The sequence below is a fragment of the Oncorhynchus masou genome, chromosome 3, assembly GCF_036934945.1.
Source record: "Oncorhynchus masou masou isolate Uvic2021 chromosome 3, UVic_Omas_1.1, whole genome shotgun sequence".
Lineage (NCBI taxonomy): Eukaryota > Metazoa > Chordata > Actinopteri > Salmoniformes > Salmonidae > Oncorhynchus > Oncorhynchus masou.
This window is the reverse complement of record NC_088214.1, coordinates 44866886-44894824: the sequence shown is the minus strand read 5'-3', so window position 1 is coordinate 44894824 and position 27939 is coordinate 44866886. Positions and strand designations below refer to the sequence as shown.

Genomic DNA, 27939 nt, shown 5'->3' with positions numbered 1-27939 from the left:
AACATGCATGAGAGCACCAGCTATTCTGGAAGATTGTGTGATCATGCTCTCCACAGCCGATGTGACTAAGACCTTTAAACAGGTCAACATTCACAAAGTCCTGCAGGGCCAGACGGATTATCAGGACGTGAACTGCGAGTAACCAACTGGCAAGGTTCTTCACTGACATTTTCAATGTTGTAATACCAACATGTTTCAAGCAGACCACCATAGTCCCTGTGCCCAAGAACAATAAAGTAACCTGCCTAAATGACTACCGACCCGTAGCACTCACGTCTGTAGCCATGAAGTGCTTTGAAAGGCAGGTCATGGCTCACATCAACGCCATTATCCAAGACACCCTAGACCCACTCCAATTTGCATACCACCCCAACAGATCCACAGATGATGCAATCTCTATTGCACTCCACACTGCCCTTTCCCACATGGACAAAAGGAACACTTATGTGAGAATGCTATTCATTGACTACAGCTCAGCGGTCAACACCATAGTGCCCTCAAAGCTCATCAATAAGCTAAGGACCCTGGGACTAAACACCTCCCTCTGCAACTGGATCCTGGACTTCCTGACGGGCCACCCCCAGGTGGTAAGGGTAGGTAACAACACATCTGCCACGCTGATCCTCAACACAGGGGCCCCTCAGGCGTGTGTGCGCAGTCCTGTTCACTCATGACTGCATGGCCAGGCATGACTCCAACACCATCATTAAGTTTGCCAATGACAACAGTGTGTAGTAGGAGGTAAGAGACCTGACAGTGTGGTACCAGGATGACAACCTCTCCCACAATGTGATCAAGACAAAAGAGATGATTGTGGACTGCAGGAAGAAGAGGACCAAGCACGCCCCCATTTTCATCGACGGGGCTGCAGTAGAGCAGGTTGAGAGCTTCATGTTCCTTGGTGTCCACATCACGAACAAACTAACATGGTCCAAGCACACCAAGACAGTCGTGAAGAGGGCACGACAAAACCTATTCCCCCTCAAGAGACTGAAAAGATTTGGGATGGGTCCTCAGATCCTCAAAAGGTTCAACAGCTGCACCATCTAGAGCATCTGGTTGCATCACTGCCTGGTATGGCAACTGCTCGGACTCCGACCGCAAGGCACTACAGTGGGCAGTGCGAACGGCCCAGTACATCACTGGGGCAAAGCTTCCTGCCATCCAGGACCCCTATAACAGGCGGTGTCAGAGGAAGGCCCTAAAATGTGTCAAAGACTCCAGCCACCCTAGTCATAGACTGTTCTCTCTGCCACCGCACGGCAAGCGGTACCGGAGTGCCAAGGCTCGGTCCAAGAGGCTTCTAAACAGCTTCTACCCCAAGCCATAAGACTCCTGAACACCTGATCAAATGGCTACGAAGACTATTTGCATTTGCCCCCCCCCCATTTACACCGCTGCTACTCTCTGTTATCATCTCACTTTAATAACTCTACCTACATGTACATATTACCTCAACTAACCAGTGCCACCGCACAATGCCTCTGTACCGGTAGCCCACTGTATATAGTCCCGCTATTATTATTTTACTGCTGCTCTTTAATTACTTGTTACTTTTATTTCTTATTCTTATCCATATTTTTGTTAAACTGCATTGTCGGTTAGGGGCTCGTAAGTAAGCATTTCACTGTAAGGTGAAGGTGAATACCTGTTGTATTCGGTGCATGTGACTAATACAATTTGATGTACACTCGTGCATTAACAAGAAAAAAGGCCCAGCAGAATTTTGGGGATGACTTCAGGAAATGGCAGTCAAAAATAGGACATGTTTATTTTGGACTGTGTATTAAAGGAAAGCCAGAGTGAAAAACCCACTGACTAGTACTCCTGAGATTTACTATGTAGATTTTCAGATTTAGGTTTAATAATGTTATGGGTCAGTAAATCTTTGCAAAGAGACAGCCTCTTATTAACTTGGCAGGACGTGATGAGGTCGTGGATTCTATCCAATACAGCAACAACTTACCCCCTTAACTCCTTTGAGGTCCCCTTTGAGAAGAGAGTCCAGAGTGAAGATCACATTATGGCTCAAGCTCTGGAGCTGTGGATGAGACAGAGGAAGGTTCATTCTCAAAACAACAAAGATTATATTTTGATGGGAATTTGGCAGCTCTAATCACAGTACTTGAATTTGAGGTGTCATGCAGAGCCAGTGAATGACATAACCAATACACACATTTATCTTTGTAGTTCTTCGATATTGCCTTGCTCAATTGACCCTTCGCTAAGATCTGCCCCAGAATTTTGGCCAACCAATCGCAGTGCTCCAATGGATAGCAACTGTGGTCGACTCTGAATTCTCGGACAAGATCACGTTTGAAACACATGAAAGCCATTGAGGGCATTAGAAAATAGTTTTCATACAAAAACAAATTGTTTAAATGGCTAAATAATTGAATAGGGCACAAGGGGTATTTGCTACTGTGATTCCTGAAATGCAGAGTTGTTGTATTAAAACACAGTTTGAGACCATTGTGAGGGGATTTCGCATGTGGTTAGAATGTGGCTTCCAGGGAAAATGTTGTCAGAGGTTGCAACAGTAACCAGGGGTGTAGGGCTTAGCGAAGGATCAATTGGTAAGAGAATGGCACCAGCAACACCGAGGTCATGGATTTAATTCCAAAAGGAATCAGACATCCTACAAATGCTTTCACCGTTTTGGACAAAAGCACCTGCAAAGTGGCATATTTTCGTTATATTGCAAGGATTGCATTTGATCTGCCACTCGGAAGTTTACAAACACCTTAGCCAAATACATTTCAACTCAGTATGACAATTCCGGACATTTAATCCAATAAAAAATTGCCTGTTTTAGGTAAGTTAGGATCACCGCTCAATTTTAAGAATGTGAAATGTCGGAATATTAGGGGAGAGAATGATTTATTTCAGATTTTATTTCTTTCATCACATTCCCAGTGGGTCAGAAGTTTACATACACTCAATTAGTATTTGGTTGCATTGCATTTAAATTGTTTAACTTGGGTCAAACATTTTGGGTAGCCTTCCACAAGCTTCCCCAAAATTCCTCCTGACAGAGCTGGTGTAACTGAGTCAGAATTGTAGGCCCCCTTGCCCACACACGCTTTTTCAGTTCTGCCCACAAATTGTCTATAGGCTTGAGGTCAGGGTTTTGTGATGGCCACTCCAATACCTTGACTTTGTTCTCCTTAAGCCATTTTGCCACAACTTTGGAAGTATGCTTGGGGTCATTGTAAATTTGGAAGACCCATTTAACTTCCTGACTGATGTCTTGAGATGTTGCTTCAATATATCCACGTAATTTTCATTTCTCATGATGCCATCTATTTTGTGAAGTGCAAAAGCCCCTCCTGCAGCAAAGCAGCCCCACAACATGATGCTGCCACACCCGTGTTTCACGGTTGGGATGGGGTTCTTCGGCTTGCAAGCCTCCCCCTTTTTCCTCCAAGCATAACGATGGTCATTATGGCCAAACAGTTCTATTTTTGTTTCATCAGACCAGAGGACATTCTCCAAAAAGCACAATCTTTGTCCCCATATGCAGTTGCAAACCATAGTCTGTCTTTTTTATGGTGGATTTGGAGCAGTAGCTTCTTCCTTGCTAAGCGGCCTTTCAGGTTATGTCAATATAGGACTCGTTTTACTGTGGATATAGATACTTTTGTACCTGTTTCCTGCAGCATCTTCACAAGGTCCTTTACTGTTGTTCTGGGAATAATTTGCACTTTTCACACCAAAGTATGTTCATCTCTAGGAGACAGAACGCGTCTCGTTCCTGAGCGGGATGACGGCTGCGTGGTCCCATGGTGTTTATACTCGTGTGCTATTGTTTGTACAGATGAATGTGGCACCTTCAGGTGTTTGGAAATTGCTCCCAAGGATGAGCCAGACTTGTGGAGGTCTACAATTTTAAGGCCTTGGCTGATTTATTTTGATTTTCCCATGATGTCAAGCAAAGAGGCACTGAGTTTGAAGGTAGGCCTTGAAATACATACACAGGTACACGTCCAATTGACCCAAATTATGTAAATTATCAGAAGCATCTAAAGCCATGACATAATTTTCTGGAATTTTCCTAGCTGTTTAATTAAAGACACAGTCAACTTTGTGTATGTAAACTTCTGACACACTGGAATTATGATACAGTGAATTATAAGTGAAATAACAAGTTTTAATGACTCCAACCTAAGTGTATGTAAACTTCCAACTTCAACTGTCCATATACACGCACACGCACGCACACACACACACACACAAACGTTCAATAGTTTAGGGTCACTTACAAATGTGCTCGTTTTTGAAAGAAAAGCACATTTCTTGTCCATTGAAACAACAAAATTGATCAGAAATATAGTGTAGACATTGTTAATGTTGTATATGACTATTCTAGCTGGAAACGGCAGATTTTTTGTGGAAAATATATACATAGGTGTACAGAGGCCCATTATCAGCAACCATCACTCCTGTGTTCCAATGGCACATAGTGTTTATTTTTTTATTTCACCTTTATTTAACCAGGTTGGCTCGTTGAGAAAAAGTTCTCATTTGCAACTGCGACCTGGCCAATATAAAGCGTAGCAAGTCGACACATACAACAACACATGGAATAAACAAAACATACAGTCAATAATACAGCAGAACAAAAGAAAACAAAAAGTCTATATACAGTGAGTGCAAATGAGGTGAAGTTAAGGAAATAAATAGGCCATGGTGGCGAAGTAATTGCAATATTGCAATTAAACACTGGAATGTTAGATTGGCAGAAGATGAATGTGCAGGTAGAGATACTGGGGTGCAAAGGAGCAAAATAAATACATACCAGTATGGGGATGAGATAGGTAGATAGATAGCCCATCTGTAAACAGCCTATGTACAGGTGCAGTGATCTGTAAGCTGCTCTGACAGCTGGTGCTTAAAGCTAGTGAGGGAGATGTGAGTCTCCAGCTTCAGATATTTTTGCAATTGCTTCCAGTCATGGGCAGCAGAGAACTGGAAGAAAAACGACCAACGGAGAAATTGGCTTTAGGTGTGACCAGTAAGATATATCTGCTGGAGAGCGTGCTACGAGTGGGTGCTGCTATAGTGACCAGTGAGCTGAGATAAGGCGGGGCTTTACCTAGCAGAGACTTGTAGATAACCTGTAGCCAGTGGATTTGGCGACGAGTATGAAGCGAGGGCCAACCAACGAGAGCGTACAGGTCACTATGGTGGGTAGTGTATGGGGCTTTGGTGACAAAACAGATGGCACTGTGATAGAAAGCATCCAGTTTGTTGAGTAGAGTGTTGGAGGCTATTTTATAGATTACGTCACCGAAGTCGATGATCGGTAGGATGGTCAGTTTTACGAGGGTATGTTCGGCAGCATGAGTGAAGTATACTTTGTTGCGATATAGGAAGCCGATTCTAGATTTAATTTTGGATTGGAGATGCTTAATGTGAGTCTGGAAGGAGAGTTTACAGTCTAACCAGACACCTAGGTATTTGTAGTTGTCCACGTATTCTAAGTCAGAGCCGTCCAGAGTAGTGATGCTGGACAGGGGGGCAGGTTCGGGCAGTTATCGATTGAATAGCATGCATTTAGTTTTACTTGCGTTTAAGAGCAGTTGGAGGCCACGGAAGGAGAGTTGTATGGCATTGAAGCTCGTCTGGAGGTTAGTTAACACATTTTCGAAGGAGGGGCCAGAAGTATACAGAATGGTGTCGTCTGCATAGAGGTGGATCAGAGAATAACCAGCAGCAAGAGCAACATCATTGATGTATACAGAAAAGAGTCGGCCCAAGAATTGAACCCTGTGGCACACCCATAGAGACTGTCAGAGGACCGGACAACAGTCTCTCTGATTTGACACACTGAACCCTATCAGAGAAGTAGTTGGTAAACCAGGCGAGGCAATAATTTGAGAAACCAAGGCTATCGAGTCTGCCAATAAAAATGTTGTGATTGACAGAGTCGAAAGCCTTGGCCAGGTCGATAAATACGGCCGCACAGTAATGTCTCTTATCGATGGCGGTTATGATGTCGTTTAGGACCTTGAGCGTGGCTGAGGTGCACCCATGACCAGCTCTGAAACCAGATTGCATAGCGGAGAAGGTACGGTGGGATTCAAAATGGTCAGTAATCTGTTTGTTAACTTGGCTTTCGAAGACCTTAGAAAGACAGGGTAGGATAGATATAGGTCTGTAACAGTTTGGGTGTAGAGTGTGTCCCCCTTTGAAGAGGGGGATGACCACGGCAGCTTTCCAATCTTTGGGAATCTCAGACGATACGAAAGAGAGGTTGAACATGCTAGTAATAGGGGTTGCAACAATTTCGGCAGATATTTGTAGAAAGAGAGGGTCCAGATTGTCTAGCCCGGCTGATTTGTAGGGGTCCAGATTTGCAGCTCTTTCAGAACATAAGCTATCTGGATTTGGGTAAAGGAGAAATGGTGGGGGCTTTGGCGGGCTGCTGAGGAGGGTACCGGGCAGTTGACCGGGGTAGGGGTAGCCAAGTGGAAAGCATGGCCAGCCGTAGAGAAATGCTTGTTGAAATTCTCAATTGTAGTGGATTTATCGGTGGTGACAGAGTTTCCTAGCCTCAGAGCAGTGGGCAGCTGGGAGGTGGTGTTCTTATTCTCCATGGACTTTACAGTGTCCCAGAACGTTTTTGAGTTAGTACTACAGGATGCAAATTTCTGTTTGAAAAAGCTTGCCTTAGCTTTTCTAACTGCCTGTGTATATTTGTTCCTAACTTCCCTGAAAAGTTGCATATCACGGGGGCTGTTCGATGCTAATGCAGAACGCCACAGGATGTTTTTGTGCTGGTCAAGGGCAGACAGGTCTGGAGTGAACCAGGGACTATATCTATTCCTAGTTCTACATTTTTTGAGAGGGGCATGAATATTTAAGATGGTGAAGAAAGCACTTTTAAAGAATAGCTAGGCATCATCTTCTGACGGGATGAGGTCAATGTCATTCCAGGATACCCCGGCCAGGTCGATTAGAAAGGCCTGCTTGCAGAAATGTTTCAGGGAGCGTTTGACAATGATGAGGGGTGGTCGTTTGGTTGCACACCCATTCCGTATTTAGGCAATGAAGCAGTGATCGCTGAGATCTTGATTGAAAACAGCAGAGGTGTATTTGGAGGGCGAGTTAGTTAGGATGACATCTATGAGGGTGCCCGTGTTTACTGATTTGGGGTTGTACCTGGTAGGTTCATTGATAATGTGTGTGAGATTGAGGGCATCAAGCTTAGTTTGTAGGTTGGCCGGGGTGTTAAGCATGTCCCAGTTTAGGTCACCTACTAGCACGAGCTCAGAAGATAGATGGGGGGCGACCAATTCACATATGGTATCGAGGGCAGAGCTGGGGGCAGAGTGAGGTCTATAGCAAGTGGCAACAGTGAGAAACTTGCTTCTGGAAAGGTGCATTTTTAGAAATAGAAGCTCAAATTGTTTGGTACAGACTTAGTAATACAGAACTCTGCAGGCTCTCTCTGCAATAGATTGCAACACCGCCCCCTTTGGCAGTTCTATCTTGGCGGAAAATGTTATAGTTAGGAATGGAAATTTCAAGGTTTTTGGTGGTTTTCCTAGCCATGATTCAGACACGGCTAAGACATCTGGGTTAACAGAGTGTACTAAAGCAGTGAGTAAAACAAACTTAGGGAGTAGGCTTCTAGTAGGCATGAAACCAAGGCTTTTACGGTTTACAGAAGTCAACAAATGAGAGCACCTGGGGAGTGGGAGTGGAGCTAGGCACTGCAGGACCTGGAATAACCTCTACATCACCAGAAGAACAGAGGAGAAGTAGGATAAGGGTACGGCTAAATGCTATACGAACTGGCCGTCTAGCACGTTCGAGAAAAGAGAGTAAAAGGAGCAGGTTTCTGGGCACGATAGCATAGATTAAAGGCATAGTGTACAGACAAAGGTAAGGTAGGATGTGAGTACATTGGAGGTAAACCTAGGCATTGAGTAATGAAGAGAGAGATATAGTCTCGAGAGTTGTTTAAACCAGGTGATGTCATCGCATATGTAGGAGGTGGAACAACATGGTTGGTTAAGGCATATTGAGCAGGGCTAGAGGCTCGACATTGAAATAAGACAGTAATCACTAACCTGGACAGTAATGGACAAGGCATATTGATATTAGAGAGAGGCATGCGTAGCCAGGTGAACATATGGGTCCAGTAAGTGGTTGGGCTGGCTGGGGACAGTTAGCAGGCCGATGCTAACAAGCTAACAGTTAGTAGGCCGGGGCTAAACAAGCTAGCAGCTAGTAGACCAGGGCAAGCTAGTAGTTAGCAGGCCGGGTTAGCAAGCAAGCAGTTAGCAAGGTCTAGCAGTTACAGACCGTGCAGGTAAGCTAGCAGTTAGCAGGCCGGGGCCGGAAGCTAGCAGTTAGTAGACCGGGGCAAGATAGCAGTTAGTAGGCCGGGTTAGCAAACAGTTAGCAGGGGCTAGCAGTTAGCAGACCGTGTTAGCAAGCAAGCAATTAGCAAGGGCTAGCAGTTAGCAGCCCGGGCAGGCAAACTAGCAGTTAGCCGACCGGGATAGCAAGCAAGCAGATAGCAGGGGCTAGAAATTTAGCCTTTGGGGGACGTCGCGATGGGGGTAAGTCTGTTGTTGCCTCTTCGTGCGGTGACGTCGATAGACCAGTCATGGAATTAGTAGGGTTCAAAGTAGGTTGGGAGCAGGCCCAACTGGTTAGCATAATGGGCCTTCAGCGGGCGCAATCTTGCTACGAAATCTTGGATTGTAGATTGTGTTAGCTAATCCAATTTAATAATGTTAAATTGATCATTAGAAAACCCTTTTGCAATTATGTTAGCATAGCTGAAAACTGTTGTTCTGATTAAAAGAAGCAATGAAACGGGCCTTCTTTAGACTCGTTGAGTATCTGGAGCCTCAGCATTTGTGGGTTCGATTACAGGCTCAAAACGGCCAGAAACAAAGTACTTTCTTTTGAAACTCGGCAATCTGTTCTTGTTCTGAGAAATGAAGGCTTTTCCATGCGAGAAATTGCCAAGAAACTGAAGATCTCGTACAATGCTGTGTTCTACTCCCTTCACAGAACAGCGCAAACTGAATCTAACCAGAATAGAAAGAGAAGTGAGAGGCCCCGGTGCACAACTGAGCAAGAGGACTGTTGCAGGAATTAATTTGCTCTATGTTTTAATACCCAATTAAAATTAAACACACTGTCAATTCATAAGGATTTGTAAGACCCTTATTCTATAATAATGGACAGAGCCCAGTCTTAAAGTCAATCAGCAGAGTTTATTCACGAGAGTACTGAACACGATACAGTTTACCACAGGTTATAAACTGAAAATGACATCATTAGTTCCAGTACCAACCCGTCTCTTCTCCCACCAAGGTACAAAGGCAGTATCTCAAGCCTTCCCACATCGTCCCCCTATCAATTTAATATGATTTATGGCCGAGCCAAGGTCTTCTTGTGTAGATAAGCATTCTAGCCAGTCGGAAGATACAGTTCATTCTACCAAGTTCATTTCTACCAAGGAACAGACAGTCATTATTCTAATTCTTGATTATATTTACACACATTATATTCAGTACTAGGATTAAGAAAGAAAATTCATACATATACAGTAACATAATAGTATTCTGATTAGTATATATATACAGTAACATAATAGTATTCTGATTAGTCAGTCCTGATTGAAATGTATACATAATTAGTCATTATTGATAAAAATTCCCTTAACAAGGACAAGTACATTAGAGTGAGAAATGTGACCAGTGATCTAGTTTGAGAAACAGACGCCTCACAAGTCCTCAACTGGCATCTTCATTAAATAGTACCCGCAAAACACCAGTCTCAACGTCAACAGTGAAGAGGCGACTCCGGTATGCTGGCCTTCTAGGAAAGTTGCAAAGAAAAAGTCATATCTCAGACTGGCCAAAAAAAGAAAGAATTTAGATGGGCAAAAGAACACCGAAACTATATCTATCTATATCTATATCTATATATATATAGTACCAGTCAAAAGTTTGGACGCGAAGACATCAAAACTATGAAATAGCATATATGGAATCATGTCATAACCAAAAAAAGTTTTCAACAAAATATATTTTATATTAGAGATTCTTCAAAGTAGCCACACTTTACCTTAATGACAGCTTTACACACTCTTGGCATTCTCTCAACCAGCTCCATGATGTAGTCACTTGGAATGCATTTCAATTAACAGGTGAACCTTAATTTGTGGAATTCCTTTCCTTTATCATGTGTTTGAGCCAATCAGTTTTGTTGTGACGAGGTAGGGATGGTATACAGAAGATAGCACCATTTGATAAAAGACCAAGTCCATATTATGGCAAGAACAGCTCAAATAAGCAAAGAGAAACAAAAGTCTGTAATTACTTTAAGACATGAAGGTCAGTCAATCCGGAAAATTTCAAGAACTTTGAACGTTTAATCAAGTGCAAAAACCATCAAGTCTCAAAAACCATCCAGCGATGATGAAGAAACTGGCTCTCATGAGGAAAGGAAGACCCAAGGTTACCTCGGCTGCAGAGGATAAGTTCATTAGAGTTAACTGCACCTCACATTGCAAACCAAATAAATGCTTCACAGGTTTCAAGTAACATACACATCTCAACATCAACTGTTCAGAGGAGACAACGTGAATCAGGCCTTCATGGTTGAATTGCTGCAAAGAAACCACTACTAAAGAGCACCGATAATAACAAGAGACTTGCTTGGGCCAAGAAACAGGAGCGATGGACATTACACCGGTCGAAATCTGTCCTTTGGTCTGATGAGTCCAAATGAGAGATTTTTGGTTCCAACCGCCACGTCTTTGTGAGACGCAGAGTAGGTGAACGGATGATCTCCACATGTGGTTCCCACCGTGAAGCATGGAGGAGATGGTGTGCGGATGCTTTGCTGGAGACACTGTCTGATTTATTTTGAATTTAAGGCAAACTTAACCAGCATGGCTACCACAGCATTCTGCAGCGATATGCCATCCCATCTGGTTTACGCTTAGTCGACTATCATTTGTTTTTCAACAGGACAATGACCCAAACACATCTCCAGGCTGTGTAAGGGATATTTGACCAAGAAAGATAGTGATGGAGTGCTACATCAGATGACCTGGCCTCCACAACCACCCAACCTCGCCTCCACAACCACCCAAACTCAACCCAATTGAGATGGTTTGGGATGTGTTGGACCGCAGAGTGAAGGAAACGCAGTGAATGTTTACATGGTGTGATCAATAAAGAGATGAAAAATGATAATTATGTGTCTGTTAGTAGTTTAAGCAGACTGTGTTTGTCTATTTGTCTTACCGTGGACTGATCAAGGCTTTTAGAGATACTTTTGAAACCTTTTACAGCTTTATACAAGTCAACAATTCTTCATTTTAGGTCTTCTGAGATCTCTTTTGTTCGAGGCATGGTTCACATAAGGCAATGATGAAAAACAGATAAAATGTTATGACCAATTTATGCAGAAATCTAGGTAATTCTAAAGGGTTCACATACTTTTTCTTCCCACTGTACAGTGTGATGTCCCTCAGGGCAGTTCTTGGGCCTTAACTCATCTCTATTTTTACAATTGATTTGCCACTGGTCTTACAAAGCTAGAATGACTATGAATGCAGATGACTCCACACATGTCAGTGCCCAAATCCAGAGAGCTCACTGAAATTTAAAATAAGGATTTAGAGTATCAGAATGGGTGATTAATAATAAACAGGCCTTAAATACACCTAAAACAAGAAGCATTGTCCGTGTTTCAAAATATTCTCTAAGACCTAAACCTCAACTGGAGTTGTACATAAAGGGTGTGAGCATTCAGCAAGTGGAGGAAGCTAAACTCCTAGGTACAGTATAACATTGGATGGTCAATTATCATGGTCAAGTCATATTGACAAAGTTGTTGTGAAGATTGGAAGGGGTGTCTGTAATAAAAATATGTTCTGCGTTTTTTGACACACAAAACAAAGCCAACACCTAATTTGGCCACCTTTCCTTCCAGTTCTCTGCTGCTAGTGACTGGAACAAATTTCAAAAGTCACTGAAGTTGGAAAATTGTATTTCCCTCACCAACTTTAAACATCAACTATCTGAGCAGCTAACCGGTCGCTGCAGCTGTACATAGTCCATCTGTAAATAGCCCACCCAATCTATCTACCTCATCCCCATACTGTTTTTATTTTATTTACTTTTCTGCTCTTTTGCACACCGGTATCTCTACTTGCACATCTGAAAGATACTTCCGGCGCCGACAGAGATGGCCACCTCGCTTCGCGTTCCTAGGAAACTAACTTGTTTTTTTTTACGTGTTATTTCTTACATTAGTACCCCAGGTCATCTTAGGTTTCATTACATACAGTCGAGAAGAACTAAGAGCAGCGTCAACTCACCATCAGTATGACCAAGAATATGACTTTCGCGAAGCGGATCCTGTGTTCTGCCTTTCACCCAGGACAAAGAAATGGATCCCAGCCGGCGACCCAAAAAAACGACTTCGTAAAAGAGGGAAACGAGGCGGTCTTCTGGTCAGACTCCGGAGACGGGCACATCGTGCACCACTCCCAAGCATTCTTCTCGCCAATGTCCAGTCTCTTGACAACAAGGTTGATGAAATCCGAGCAAGGGTAGCATTCCAGAGGGACATCAGAAACTGTAACGTTCTTTGCTTCACAGAAACATGGCTCACTCGAGACACGCTATCGGAGTCGGTGCAGTCAGCTGGTTTCTTCATGCATCGCGCCGACAGAAACAAACACCTTTCTGGTAAGAAGAGGGGCGGGGGCGTATGCCTTATGGCTAACGAGACGTGGTGTGATCACAGAAACATACAGGAACTCAAATACTACTGTTCACCTGATTTAGAATTCCTCACAATCAAATGTCGACTGCATTATCTACCAAGAGAATTCTCTTCGATTATAATCACAGCCGTATATAATCCCCCCCAAGCAGACACATCGATGGCTCTGAACGAACTTTATTTGACTCTTTGCAAACTGGAATCCATACATCCTGAGGCTGCATTCATTGTAGCTGGGGATTTTAACAAGGCTAATCTGAAAACAAGACTCCCTAAATTGTATCAGCATATCGATTGCGCAACCAGGGCTGGCAAAACCTTGGATCATTGTTATTCTAACTTCCGTGACGCATATAAGGCCCTGCCCCGCCCTCCTTTCGGAAAAGCTGACCACGACTCCATTTTGTTGCTCCCTGCCTACAGACAGAAACTTAAACAAGAAGCTCCCACGCTGAGGTCTGTCCAACGCTGGTCCGACCAATCTGATTCCACACTCCAAGACTGCTTCCATCACGTGGACTGGGATATGTTTCGTATTGCGTCAGACAACAACATTGACGAATACGCTGATTCGGTGTGCGAGTTCATTAGAACGTGCGTTGAAGATGTCGTTCCCATAGCAACGATTAAAACATTCCCAAACCAGAAACCGTGGATTGATGGCAGCATTCGCGTGAAACTGAAAGCGCGAACCACTGCTTTTAAATCAGGGCAAGGTGACTGGAAACATGACCGAATACAAACAGTGCAGCTATTCCCTCCGCAAGGCAATCAAACAGTCAGTATAGAGACAAAGTAGAATCTCAATTCAACGGCTCAGACACAAGAGGTATGTGGCAGGGTCTACAGTCAATCAAGGATTACAAAAAGAAAACGAGCCCAGTCACGGACTAGGATGTCTTGCTCCCAGGCAGACTAAATAACTTTTTTGCCCGCTTTGAGGACAATACAGTGCCACTGACACGGCCTGCAACGGAAACATGCAGACTCTCCTTCACTGCAGCCGAGGTGAGTAAAACATTTAAACGTGTTAACCCCCGCAAGGCTGCAGGCCCAGACGGCATCCCCAGCTGCACCCTCAGAGCATGCGCAGACCAGCTGGCTGGTGTGTTTACGGACATATTCAATCAATCCCTATCTCAGTCTGCTGTTCCCACATGCTTCAAGAGGGCCACCATTGTTCCTGTTCCCAAGAAAGCTAAGGTAACTGAGCTAAACGACTACCGCCCCGTAGCACTCAATTCCGTCATCATGCAGTGCTTTGAGAGACTAGTCAAGGACCATATCACCTCCACCCAACCTGACACCCTAGACCCACTCCAATTTGCTTACCGCCCAAATAGGTCCACAGACGATGCAATCTCAACCACACTGCCCTAACCCATCTGGACAAGAGGAATACCTAAGTGAGAATGCTGTTCATCGACTACAGCTCGGCATTTAACACCATAGTACCCTCCAAGCTCGTCATCAAACTCGAGACACTGGGTCTCGACCCCGCCCTGTGCAACTAGGTACTGGACTTCCTGACGGGCCGCCCACAGGTGGTGAGGATAGGTAACAACATCTCCACCCCGCTGATCCTGAACACTGGGGCCCCACAAGAGTGCGTTCTGAGCCCTCTCCTGTACTCCCTGTTCACCCACGACTGCTTGGCCACGCACGCCTCCAACTCAATCATCAAGTTTGCGGACGACACAACAGTGGTAGGCTTGATTACCAACAACGACGAGACGGCCTACAGGGAGGAGGTGAGGGCCCTCGGAGTGTGGTGTCAGGAAAATAAACCTCACACTCAACGTCAACAAAACTAAAGAGATGATTGTAGACTTCAGGAAACAGCAGAGGGAACACCCCCATCCACATCGATGGAACAGTAGTGGAGAGGGTAGTAAGTTTTAAGTTCCTCGGCATACACACCACAGACAAACTGAATTGGTCCACCCACACAGACAGCATCGTGAAGAAGGAAGAAGGCGCAGCAGCGCCTCTTCAACCTCAGGAGGCTGAAGAAATTCGGCTTGTCACCAAAAGCACTCACAAACTTCTACAGATGAACAATCGAGAGCATCCTGGCGGGCTGTATCACCGCCTGGTACGGCAACTGCTCTGCCCACAACCGTAAGGCTCTCCAGAGGGTAGTGAGGTCTGCACAACGCATCACCGGGGGCAAACTACCTGCCCTCCAGGACACCTACACCACCCGATGTTACAGGAAGGCCATAAAGATCATCAAGGACAACAACCACCCGAGCCACTGCCTGTTCACCCCGCTATCATCCAGAAGGCAAGGTCAGTACAGGTGCATCAAAGCTGGGACCGAGAGACTGAAAAACAGCTTCTATCTCAAGGCCATCAGACTGTTAAACAGCAACCACTAACATTGAGTGACTGCTGCCAACACACTGACTCAACTCTAGCCACTTTAATAATGGGAATTGATGGGAAATGATGTAAAATATATCACTAGCCACTTTAAACAATGCTACCTAATATAATGTTTACATACCCTACATTATTCATCTCATATGTATACGTATATACTGTACTCTATATCATCTACTGCATCTTTATGTAATACATGTATCAATAGCCACTTTAACTATGCCACTTTGTTTACATACTCATCTCATATGTATATACTGTACTCGATACCATCTACTGTATCTTGCCTATGCTGCTCTGTACCATCACTCATTCATATATCTTTATGTACATAATCTTTATCCCCTTACACTTGTGTGTATAAGACAGTAGTTTTGGAATTGTTATTTAGATTACTTGGTGGTTATTAATGCATTGTCGGAACTAGAAGCACAAGCATTTCGCTACACTCGCATTAACATCTGCTAACAATGTGTATGTGACAAATAAAATTAGATTTGATTTGATTTTCTCATGTATCACTCCAGTGTTAATCTGCTAAATTGTAACTATTCACTCCTATGGCCTATTATTGCCTACCTCCTCATGCCTTTTGCACACACTGTATATAGACTTTCTTTTTTCTACTGTGTCATTGATTTGTTTATTGTGTTATTGGCTTGTTTATTGTTTACTCCATGTGTTACTCTGTGTTGTTGTCTGTGTCACAATGCTTTGATTTATCTTGGCCAGGTCGCAGTTGCAAATGAGAACTTGTTCTCAACTAGCCTACCTGGTTAAATAAAGGTGTAAATAAAGGTGTTCTCAACTAGCCTACCTGGTTAAATAAAGGTGAAATTCAAAAAACACACAAAACAAACTGTACTAGTTGAGGCTTTGGTCCCATCTTGATTACTGTCCGGTAATATGGTCTAGTACAGCACAGAAAAACAGAGAAAAACTACAGCTGGCTCAAAACAGAGAAGCATGCCTTGCTCTTAACTGCACATACAGAAATAAAATAAACATGCATACCAGACTTTCATGGTTGAGGGTTGATGAGAGATTAACTACTTATCTTCTAGTTTTTATTATAAAATTCAAAAATGTCATATTGTCTGCATAATCAATTAACATTCAGCTCAGACTCCCATACACACCCCACAAGACATGCCACCAGGGATCTTTTCACAGTCCCTAAGTCCAAAACGAACTCACGGCAACGCACAGTATAATACAGAGCCATGATCACTATCTGTTTATTAAATCCCCTTAAAAAATCTCACCAGGTTCTTCAGAAGTGCGGACAGCTCCTTGACGAGGCTGGAGAACTTGACAAAGGCGGTTCCTAGATCGGGGTTGTCCCTGCTGATGAAGTTGCTACCAAACTTGTCCAGTGCCTGGCCATAATTCCCTTCATTCTGGACGTGATCTGCAAGCAGAGGTGACACAACACATGAAAAAAACAATATGTTCACTCAAAACAAGGGATTCATTAATAACGTTTGGGTCCTGGAGCTAAGTATGCTGACCCTTTCATATTCAACAGACCAAAATATTTTCTTCACATATAACTGGTACCCTAAGTCTATGAAATGTATATAGACATTATGGATATTATATCGTCATTATATTGTTCTTTATTTGCGGTGGCATTTGGGAATGGCATTTTGGAAAATCACCTAATATGGCAGCTTAATGACTTTCGAGCAATTACCATTATGATAACATTGCGCCAAAAGTAGGAGTAGTAACATCAATTTTTTTAATTGAGGATTTTCTTAAATTGAGGCCATAGATGCTCAAATCTAAGGTCATTAACCCATTTCATTATTATCGCTTGCACAGCGCTCCTTGGGATGTTTAAAGCTTGGGAAATCTTTTTGTATCCAAATCCGGCTTTAAACTTCTTCACAACAATATCTCGGAACTGCCTGGTGTGTTCCTTGTTCTTCATGATGCTCTCTGCACTTTTAACAGACCTCTGAGACTATCACAGTGCAGGTGCATTTATACGGAGACTTGATTACACACAGGTGGATTGTATTTATCATCATTAGTCATTTAGGTCAACATTGGATCATTCAGAGATCCTCACTGAACTTCTGGAGAGAGTTTGCTGCACTGAAAGGGGCTGAATAATTTTGCACGCCCAATTTTTCAGTTTTTGAATTGTTAACAAAGTTTGAAATATCCAATAAATGTCATTCCACTTCATGATTGTGTCCCACTTGTTGTTGATTCTTCACAAATAAATACAGTTTTATTTCTTTATGTTTGAAACATGAAATGTGGCAAAAGTACGCAAAGTTCAAGGGGGCCGAATACTTTCGCAAGGCACTGTATTCTGGTACCCTTCCCAGATCTGTGCCTCGATATAATCCTGTCTCAGAGCTCTACGGACAATTCCTTCGACCTCATGGCTTGGTTTTTGCTCTGACATGCACTGTCAACTGTGGAACCTTATATAGAAAGGTGTGTGCTTTTCTAAATAATGTCCAATCAATTGAATTTACCACAGGTGTACTCCAAACAAGTTGTACAAACGTCTCAAGGATGATCCATGGAAACAGGAGACACTTGAGCTGAATTTTGAGTCTCGTAGAAAATGGTCTGAATACTTACATAAATAAGGTATCTGTTTTTGATTTTTATTACATTTGCAAACATTTCAAAAACCTATTTTCACTACGTCATTATATGGTATTGTGTGTAGATTGATGAGCTTTAAAAAAAATACAAAATGTGGAAAGTCAAGGGGTCTGAATAATTTCCAAAAGTATCTGGGCAGAGGCAGGAAAAGTATGTGAACCCTTTGAATTTACCTGGATTTCCGCATAAATTGGTCAGAAAATTTGATCTGATCTTCATCTAAGTCACAACAATAGACAAACACAATCTGTTTAAACTAATAACACAAATTATTGTATTTTGCTTGTCTGTATTGAATACATAATTTAAACATTCACAGTGTGGGTTGGGAAAAGTATGTGAACCCTTGGATTTAATAACTGGTTGACCCTCCATGGCAGCGATAACCTCAAACAAATGGTTTCTGTAGTTTTCTGCACAATGGTCAGGAAGAATTTTGGACCATTCGCCTTTACAAAAAACTGTTTCAGTTCAGCAATATTCTTTGAATGTCTCGTGTGAACCGCTCTCGAGGTCATGCCACAACATCTAAAATCGGCTTGAGCTCAGGACTGGGCCACTCCAGAAGGCATATTTTCTTCTATTGAAGCCGCTCAGTTGTTGATTTACATCTGTGTTTTGGGTCGTTGTCCTGTTGCAGCACCCAATTTCTGTTGAGCGTCAATTGGTGGACAAATAGCATTACATTCTTCTGCAAAATGTCTTGAAAAACTTGGGAATTCATTTTTCCGTCAATGATAGCAAGCTGTCCAGGCCCTAAGGTAGCCCCAAACCATGATGCTCCCTTCACCATACTTTACAGTTGGGATGAGATTTTGATGTTGGTGTGCTGGGCCTTATTTTCTACACACATAGTGTTGTGCGTTCCTTCCAAACAACTCAACTTTAGTTTAATCTGTCCACAGAATATTTTGCCAGTAGCGCTGTGGAACATTCAGGTGCTGTTTTGAGAACTTCAGACATGCAGCAATGTTTTTTTAGACAGCAGTGGCTTCTTCCATGGTGTCCTCCCATGAAAGCCATTCTTGTTTAGTGTTTTACATATTGTATACAGGTCAACAGAGATGTTAGCATCTCCAGAGATTTCTGTAAGTCTTTAGCTGAAGCTCTAGGATTCTTCTTAACCTCATTGTGCATTCTGTGCTATGCTCCTACAGTCGTCTTTGCAGGACGGCCACTCCTAGGGAGAGTAGCAACAGACAATAACTTTTTCCATTTATAGACAATTTGTTTTACTGTGGACTGATGAACATCAAGGCTTTGAGATACTTTTGTAACCCTTCCAGCTTTATGCAAGTCAACAATTCTTAATCTAGGTTTTCTGAGATCTCTTTGTTCGAGGCATGGTTCACATCAGGCAATGATAAAGATCAGATCAAATTTTATGACTAATTTATGCAGAAATCCAGGTAATCGAAAAGGGTTCACATACTTTTTCTTGCCACTGTAAATGGATGAGAGACCTTCCAACTGCCTGAGCTATGTTGTTGATGTACATTGAGAAGAGTGTGGGGCCTGGGATCGACCCTTGGGGTACTCCCTTGGTGACAGGCAGTGGCTGAGACAGAAGATGTTCTAACTTTACACACTGCACTCTTGAGAAAGGTAGTTAATAAACCAGGCCAAATAACCCTCAGAGACACCAATACACCTTACCTACCCACAAGAATGGAATGGTAACATATCAAAAGCTTGGCCAAGTCAATAAAAAAAACAGCACAACATTCAAGGGCAATAGTGTCATAATTTAGGACCTTCAAGGTTGCAGTGACACATCCATAACCTCAGGGGAAACCAGATTGCACACCAGAGAGAATATTACAGACATCAAGAAAGCCAGTCAGTTGATTATTGACAAGTTGTTCCAACAATTTTGATAAATAGGTCCAAACAGAAATAGGCATATAACATTTAAAGAAGGGTTAGGATTAGTGCGGTCGGTGCGGTAAGGTTGGTGCGGTCTGCACAACGCATCACCGGGGAGAAACTACCTGCCCTCCATGACAAATATAGCACCCGATGTCACAGGAAAGCAAAAAAGATCAAAGACAACAACCACCCGAGCCACTGCCTGTTCACACCGCTACCACCCAGAAGGTGAGGTTGGTGCATCAAAGCTGGGACAGAAAGGGATCTTCTTCACCCATTTTAGATGTGTGTGTATTAGGTAGTTGTTGGGTAAATTGTTAGATTGCTTGTTAGATATTACTGCACTGTCAGAACCAGAAACACAAGCATTTCACTACACTGGCATTAACATCTGCTAACCATGTCTACATGAATATAAAAATTTGATTTGATTGGTATTATTGTTATTATTACAATTATTATGATTGTTAAGTTCCCCAGCAAGAAAACTATAGTGAACCTCGAAAGAAGGGGGAACTACTACCGACCAACATCCAAAACGAAACAGGTGGGGTTTTAGCAGGAGTTCTGAAAGATACATGGGGTTGTCCACTGAAACCTAAAAGACAACCACCATGAGCGCCCACTAAATTTGCCCAAGAAAAGGCAAACAAAGGATAAACCCACAACAAACTAAAAGACAGGGAGCAAACCAAAAAGGTGTAAAAATCCAATCAAATGATATTTGTCACATACACGTGTTGGGCAGATGTTATTGCGGGTGTAGTGAAATGCTTGTGTTTCTATCTCCAACAGAGCAGTAATATCTAACAATACACACAATCTAAAGTAAAGGAATGGAATTAAGAATATATAAATAATTGAATGAGCAATGTCAGAGCGGCATAGAAAAGACAGAATAGGATAGGATACAGTATATACATATGAGATGAGTAATGCAAAATATGTAAAAAATTATTAAAGTGACGACCGTTCTATTATTAAAAAGTGGTCAGTGTTTTCAAGTTTGGGCAGCAGCCTCTAATGTGCTAGTGATGGCTATTTAACAGTCTGATGGCCATGAGATAGAAGCTTTTTTTCAGTCTCTCGGTCCCAGCTTGATGCGCCTGTACCGACCTCGCCTTCTGGATGATAGCAGGGAGAACAGGCGTGGCTCGGGTGGATGATGTACTTGATGAAGTTTTGGCCTTCCTGTGACATCGAGTGCTGAGCACGCATCCCTGTGGGGCCCAAGTGTTGAGGATCAGCGAAGGAGAGGTGGTTTCCTACCTTCACCACAAGGGGGCAGCCAGTCAGGAAGTCCAGGACCCAGTTGCACAGGGCCAGGTTCAGACCCAGGGCCTTAAGCTTAATGATGAGCTTGGAGGGTACTATGGTGTTGAATGGTGAGTTATAGTCAATGAACAACATTCTTGAAGTCGGAAGTTTACAAACGCCTTAGCCAAATACATTTAAACTCAGTTTTTCCCAATTCCTGACATTTAATGAGGTTTTAACTGACTTGCCAAGTTAAATAAAGGTTACATGAAAATATATTTTAAAAAGTGGAGTTTTGTGCTTAGACATGAAGCTTGCTAGCTAGTTAAACAATGAACCATAATCGCAACTCATAACATTACTACACAGCATGAATCTGCAGGTACCTAACCAACCAGGCTCAATGTAAGCTAGCTAACATTAGGCTATAACTAGCAATGCAAATGGCTCTGAGATACAAATAATAGAACTACACAGATCATACACTTAACATTAGCTAGGCAGCCTACTAACATTAGCAAGCTAGCTAACAGTACGCTTTAAATTTAAATGAAAACGTCCTGACAAAATTAGAAACGTGTAATATTTTAAATTACTCAGGCCCAGAATCTAAGATATGCATATAATTGGTAGATTTGGATAGAAAACACCATAAAGTTTGGTCAGAGGACAAAGGAACTTAACAGACCTGATTCGGCGTGCTCCCGTCAGCACACCGTTTGTTATTTTTCCTTTCTATTGAAAACAGTATTGTCCAGTTTAAAAATGATTGATTATGAAGACAAACAACCTGAGGATTAAATATAAATATTGTTTGACATGTTTCAACGAACTTTACCGATGGTTTTAGTATGCATTCGTCTGCCTGCTGTGACTGCCTTGGAGCCATCAGATTACTGAACAAAACCGAGTTTTTGGGACATAAAGAGGGACTTTATCGAACAAAACAAACATTTTCTATGTAACTGGGAGTCTTGTGAGTGCAACCATATGAAGATCAAAGGTAAGTGATTAATTTTATCGCTATATCTGACTTTTGTGACTCCTCTACCTGGATGGAAAATGCTTGTATGCTTTTGTGTGCTGGGCTCTGTCCTCAGATAACCGCATGGTATACTTTCGCCGTAAAGCCTTTTTGAAATCTGACATAGTGTCTGGATTAACAAGAAGTTAGTCTTTAAGGAAATGTAGAACACTTGTATGTTTTATGAATTTTTAAATATGAGTATTTCTGTTTTGAATTTGGTGCTCTGCAATTTCACCGGATGTTGGCCAGGTGGGACGGTTTCACAACAAAACATTGTATGAAATTGGCAAAAAGGTAAATTACAGTTATGACTTATACTTTAAAAAACACATTAGAAACACAAGCTATGAAAATGTTTTAGCCTTTGTCATAATCTGTTTAGCAAGTGAACCATGGCCTATATAAGTAGTTAGTGTATATAACGCACCTTCCTTCTCACCCCTGGGGGCCAGTGTCTGACGAGGCATAGTCTTAGACACTAGTCCCATTCCAAAATGTAGCTCTGAATTGTGTAAGCCATCACAGATATTGAGTTAAATTGAGAAAGGGCGAGGGCATAAGGGCATTGTGCATGTCCTGACATTGGTGGTTGAATATCCCTCCAGGGTTTACACATGGGCTAATAAGGGGGCAGCAGTAGACAGATGGGGGTTGGATAGAATGTTACAGGCTAAAGGAAGATTGAGCATACAGCTACAGGTTGAAGCTGTAGTGACCTAGTAATATAGTCATTAGGTGTAAACCACTTATAGAACTGTCAACTTTAACAGTTAGACAAACTCACTGCAGTAAACATGAAGCGGTTGCCGGAATAACATATTGTTGTCCCACCCAATCAAATATTTAAAAAAATATTGTGCCCGACACACATTCCATAATTGACAGACATTCTATGGTGAAGTTGTTAATGTGAAAGCCTTGCATCGATTTATATTGGAGGGACACAGGATGACAAAGTATTGTCACTTATATGTGAAATATAGTTCAGAGCAGTCTGACCACGCATCGAATGCCTTTCAATCCCATTCCCCCAGAGAATATTGTCGTCAGAGCCACTATTACTTTACTCATGCCATGTGTAACCATTAAAGACACCAATATAAATTGTGGGGAAAACTGAGGCGTTGGTACTAGCTGGGACTGTCATTCAGACGTGGGTGTTTTAAAATTAAGCTTTCGATATTTGAACTCCCTACACTGTGACAGTACACCACAAACCAACTTGTAATTGTGCTTGCTGCCACATGGTGCACCATGGGTCTCCTTCACTGAGGTAAAACAAGAAAACTTCATTGTGAATGGTCAGAACTATACACCCACTGTATGTGGTACATACAGGAAGAAAACCAATAACACAATGTCGACAGTCCCACCCGCCACACATACATTTTTGTGCAGCGATTAATCACATATTTCATGCACTGAGCGAGAGATTTGGGCTTTAAAAAAAAAAAAATTTGGAGGCGCAACACCAGAACAGTTGAGAGGATGAGGCCTTTCGGGGACGTGTAGGAGTATGGACTGAGTAAGAGGACGAGACTACCTTGACCAGAGTTGTAGATGGCTTTCACAGACTTCTTCACCTTCTGCAAAGCAGTCCGGTCTTGATCCAAAGCCTGAGGACGGGGAGATAAGAGAAAAGGGAGATGAGATCAGACACATTTGAAAGTCTTCAAGATAGTGCATCCTTGTATTACCGGATGTGTTAAACTATATTTTAAACATAATCATTGATGACTGTAGAAGTTGAGGGGGATCAGCATTTTTCAGAGGACAATTACAGACCTAAGCAGAAAATAGTTGTATTTTGTAGTTTATTTGACTTTTGTAATGCTCAAGGTAGTTGAATATACAGTGGGGCAAAAAAGTATTTAGTCAGCCACCAATTGTGCAAGTTCTCCCACTTATGAGAGAGGCCTGTAATTTTCATCATAGGTACACTTCAGCTATGACAGACAAAATTAGAAAAAAAATCCAGAAAATCACATTGTAGGATTTTTAATGAATTTATTTGCAAATTATGGTGGAAAATAAGTATTTGGTCACCTACAAACAAGCAAGATGTCTGGCTCTCACAGACCTGTAACAACTTCTTTAAGAGGCCCCTCTGTCCTCCACTCGTTACCTGTATTAATGGCAGCTGTTTGAACTTGTTATCAGTATAAAAGACACCTGTCCACAACCTCAAACAGTCACAATCCAAACTCCACTATGGCCAAGACCAAAGAGCTGTCAAAGGACACCAGAAAACAAAATTGTAGACCTGCACCAGGCTGGGAAGACTGAATCTGCAATAGGTAAGCAGCTTGGTTTGCAGAAATCAACTGTGGGAGCAATTATTAGAAAATGGAAGACATACAAGACCACTGATGATCTCCCTCGATCTGGGGATCCACACAAGATCTCACCCCATGGGTCAAAATGATCACAAGAACGGTGAGCAAAAATCCCAGAACCACACGGGGGGACCTAGTGTATGACCTGCAGAGAGCTGGGACCAAAGTAACAAAGCCTACCATCAGTAACACACTACGCCACCAGGGACTCAAATCCTGCAGTGCCAGACGTGTCCCCCTGCTTAAGCCAGTACATGTCCAGGCCCGTCTGAAGTTTGCTAGAGAGCAATGATGATCCAATGATGATCCAGAAGAAGATTGGGAGAATGTCATATGGTCAGATGAAACCAAAATATAACTTTTTGGTAAAAACTCAACTCGTCGTGTTTGAAGGACAAAGATTGCTGAGTTGCATCCAAAGAACACCATACCTACTGTGATGCATGGGGGTGGAAACATCATGCTTTGGGGCTGTTTTTCTGCAAAGGGACCAGGACGACTGATCCGTGTAAAGGAAAGAACGAATGGGGCCATGTATCGTGAGATTTTGAGTGAAAACCTCCTTCCATCAGCAAGGGCATTGAAGATGAAACGTGGCTGGGTCTTTCAACATGACAATGATCCCAAACACAGCGCCTGGGCAACGAAGGAGTGGCTTCGTAAGAAGCATTTCAAGGTCCTTGAGTGGCCTAGCCAGTCTCCAGATCTCAACCCATAGAAAATCTTTGGAGGGAGTTGAAAGTCTGTTGCCCAGCAACAGCCCCCAAAACATCACTGCTCTAGAGGAGATCTGCATGGAGGAGTGGGCCAAAATACCAGCAACAGTGTGTGAAAACACATTGTGAAGACTTACAGAAAATGTTTGACCTCTGTCATTGCCATCGAAGGGTATATAACAAAGTTTTGAGATAAACTTTTGTTATTGACCAAATACTTATTTTCCACCATAATTTGCAAATAAATTCATAAAAAAATCCGACAATGTGATTTTCTGGATTTTTTTTTCTCATTTTGTCTGTTATAGTTGAAGTGTACCTATGATGAAAATTACAGGCCTCTCATCTTTTTAAGTGGGAGAACTTGCACAATTGGTGGCTGACTAAATACTTTTTTGCCCCACTGTAGTTAATGTGTTTTCTTTAAATATTCAAATACAGGTCTCAGAAAACATTATTTAAATACCTTCAAATATCATTTGGTTATCTGAAAACTAATTACAAACATATTTCTTATATATACTTTTATTTTATCTTACATTTATTTAACCAGGTAGGCAAGTTGAGAATAAGTTCTCATTTACAACTGCGACCCGGCCAAGATAAAGCAAAGCAGTGCGACACATACAACAACACAGTTACAATTGGAATATACAAACATACAATCAAGAATACAGTAGAAAAGTATATATACAGTATGAGCAAATGAGGTAGGATAAGGGGGATAAGACAATAAATAGGTCAAGGTGGCAAAGTAATTACAATATAGCAATTAAACACTGGAATGGTAGAATGTGCAGAAGATGAATGTGCAAGTAGAGATACTGGGGTGCAAAGGATAAAGATAAATAAATACAGTATGGGGATGAGGTAGATTAGATGGGCTATGTACAGGTGCAGGGCTATGTACAGGTGCAGTGATCTGTGAGCTTCTCTGACAGCTGGTGCTTAAAGCTAGTGAGGGAGGTAAGAGTCTCCAGCTTTACTGATTTTTGCAGTTCGTTCCAGTCATTGGCAGCAGAGAACTGGAAGGAGAGGCGGCCAAAGGAAGAATTGGCTTTGGGGGTGACTATTGATAAATACCTGCGGGAGAGTGTTCTACGGGTGGGTACTGCTATGGTGACCAATGAGCTGAGATAAGGCAGGGCTTTACCTAGCAGAGAATTGTAGATGACCTAGAGCCAGTGGGTTTGGCGACGAGTATGAAGCGAGGGCAGGTCAACGAGAGCGTACAGGTTGCAGTGGTGGGTAGTATATGGGGCTTTGGTAACAAAACGGATGGCACTGTGATAGACTGCATCCAATTTGTTGAGTAGGGTGTTTGAGGCTATTTTGTAAATGACATTGCCAAAGTCAAGGATAGGATGGTCAGTTTAAGAGGGTATGTTTGGCAGCATGAGTGAAGGATGCTTTGTTGCGAAATAGGAAGCCGATTCAAGATTATATTTTGGATTGGAGATGTTTAATGTGAGTCTGGAAGGAGAGTTTACAGACTAACCAGACACCTAGGTATTTGTAGTTGTCCACGTATTCTAAGTCAGAACAGTACAGAGTAGTGATGCTGGACGGGCGGGCAGGTGCAGACAGCAATCGGTTGAAGAGCATGCATTTAGTTTTACTTGCATTTAAGAGCAGTCGGAGGCCACGGAAGGAGAGTTGTATGGCATTGAAGCTCGTCTGGAGGTTAGTTAACACAGTGTCCAAAGAAGGGCAAGAGGGATACAGAATGGTGTCGTTTGCGTAGAGGTGGATCAAAGAATCACCAGTAGCAAGAGCGACATTGATGTATACAGAGAAAATTGTCGGCCCGAAAATGGAACCCTGTGGCACCCCAATAGAGACTGCCAGAGGTCCGGATAACAGGCCCTCCGATTTGACACACTGAACTCGATCAAAGAAGTAGTTGGTGAACCAGGCAAGGAAATCATTTAAGAAACCGATGCTGGTGAGTCTGCCAATAAAAATGTTGTGATTGACAGAGTCGAAAGCCTTAGCCAGGTCGATGAATACGGCTGCACAGTAATGTCTCTTATCGATGGCGGTTTTGATATCATTTAGAACCTTGAACATGGCTGAGGCACACCCATGACCAGCTCTGAAACCAGATTGCAAAGCGGAGAAGGTACGGTGGGATTCGAAATGGTCGGTAATCTATTTGTTAACTTGGCTTTCTTAGAAACGCAGGGAAGAATAGATATAGGTCTGTAGCAATTTGGGTGTAGAGTGTGTCCCCCTTTGAAGAGGGTGATGACCGCGGCAGCCTTCCAATTTATGGGAATCTCAGACGATACGAAATAGAGGTTGAACATGCTAGTAATAGAGGTTGCAAGAATTGAGGCAGATAATTTTACAAAGAGACAGTCCAGATTATCTAGCCCGGCTGATTTGTAGGGGTCCAAATTTTGCAGCTCTTTCAGAACATCAGCTATCTGAATTTGGGTGAAGGAGAAGTGGGGGAGACTTGGGCGAGTTGCTGTGTGGGGCGGAGGGCTGTTGATCGGGGTCGAGGTAGCCAGGTGGAAAGCATGGCCAGCCATAGAAAAATGCTTATTGAAGTTCTCAATTATGGTGGATTTGTTTGTGACAGTGTTTCCAAGCCTCAGTGCAATGGGCAGCTGGGAGAAGGTGCTCTTATTCTCATTGGACTTTACAGTGTCCTAGAACTTATTTGAGTTTGTGCTACAGGATGCAAATTTCTGCTTGAAAAAGCTAGCCTTAGCTTTCCTAACTGCCTGTGTATATTTGTTCCTAACTTCCCTGAAAATGTGCATATCACGGAGGCAGTTCGATGCTAATGCAGAACGACACAGGATGTTTTTGTGCTGGCCAAGGACAGTCATGTCTGGAGAGAACAAGGGGCTATATCTGTTCCTGGTTCAACATTTTTTGAAAGTGGCATGCTTATTTAAGATGGTGAGGAAGGCACATTTAAAGAATAACCAGGCAT

General features: G+C 42.6%; 1 protein-coding gene across 1 annotated transcript in view; it reads right to left on the bottom strand.

The window, feature by feature from the left end:
* The window catches only part of asap1a (ArfGAP with SH3 domain, ankyrin repeat and PH domain 1a), a 157500-nt gene that overhangs the window by 92560 nt on the left and 37001 nt on the right, over window positions 1-27939 (bottom strand). The window contains exons 2-4 of the mRNA XM_064942550.1: window positions 23484-23556; window positions 16422-16567; window positions 1967-2041 (exon numbers count right to left, since the gene is read on the bottom strand). Coding sequence (XP_064798622.1) covers window positions 1967-2041; window positions 16422-16567; window positions 23484-23556 — 294 coding nt within the window. The remainder of the gene's footprint in view (window positions 1-1966; window positions 2042-16421; window positions 16568-23483; window positions 23557-27939) is intronic.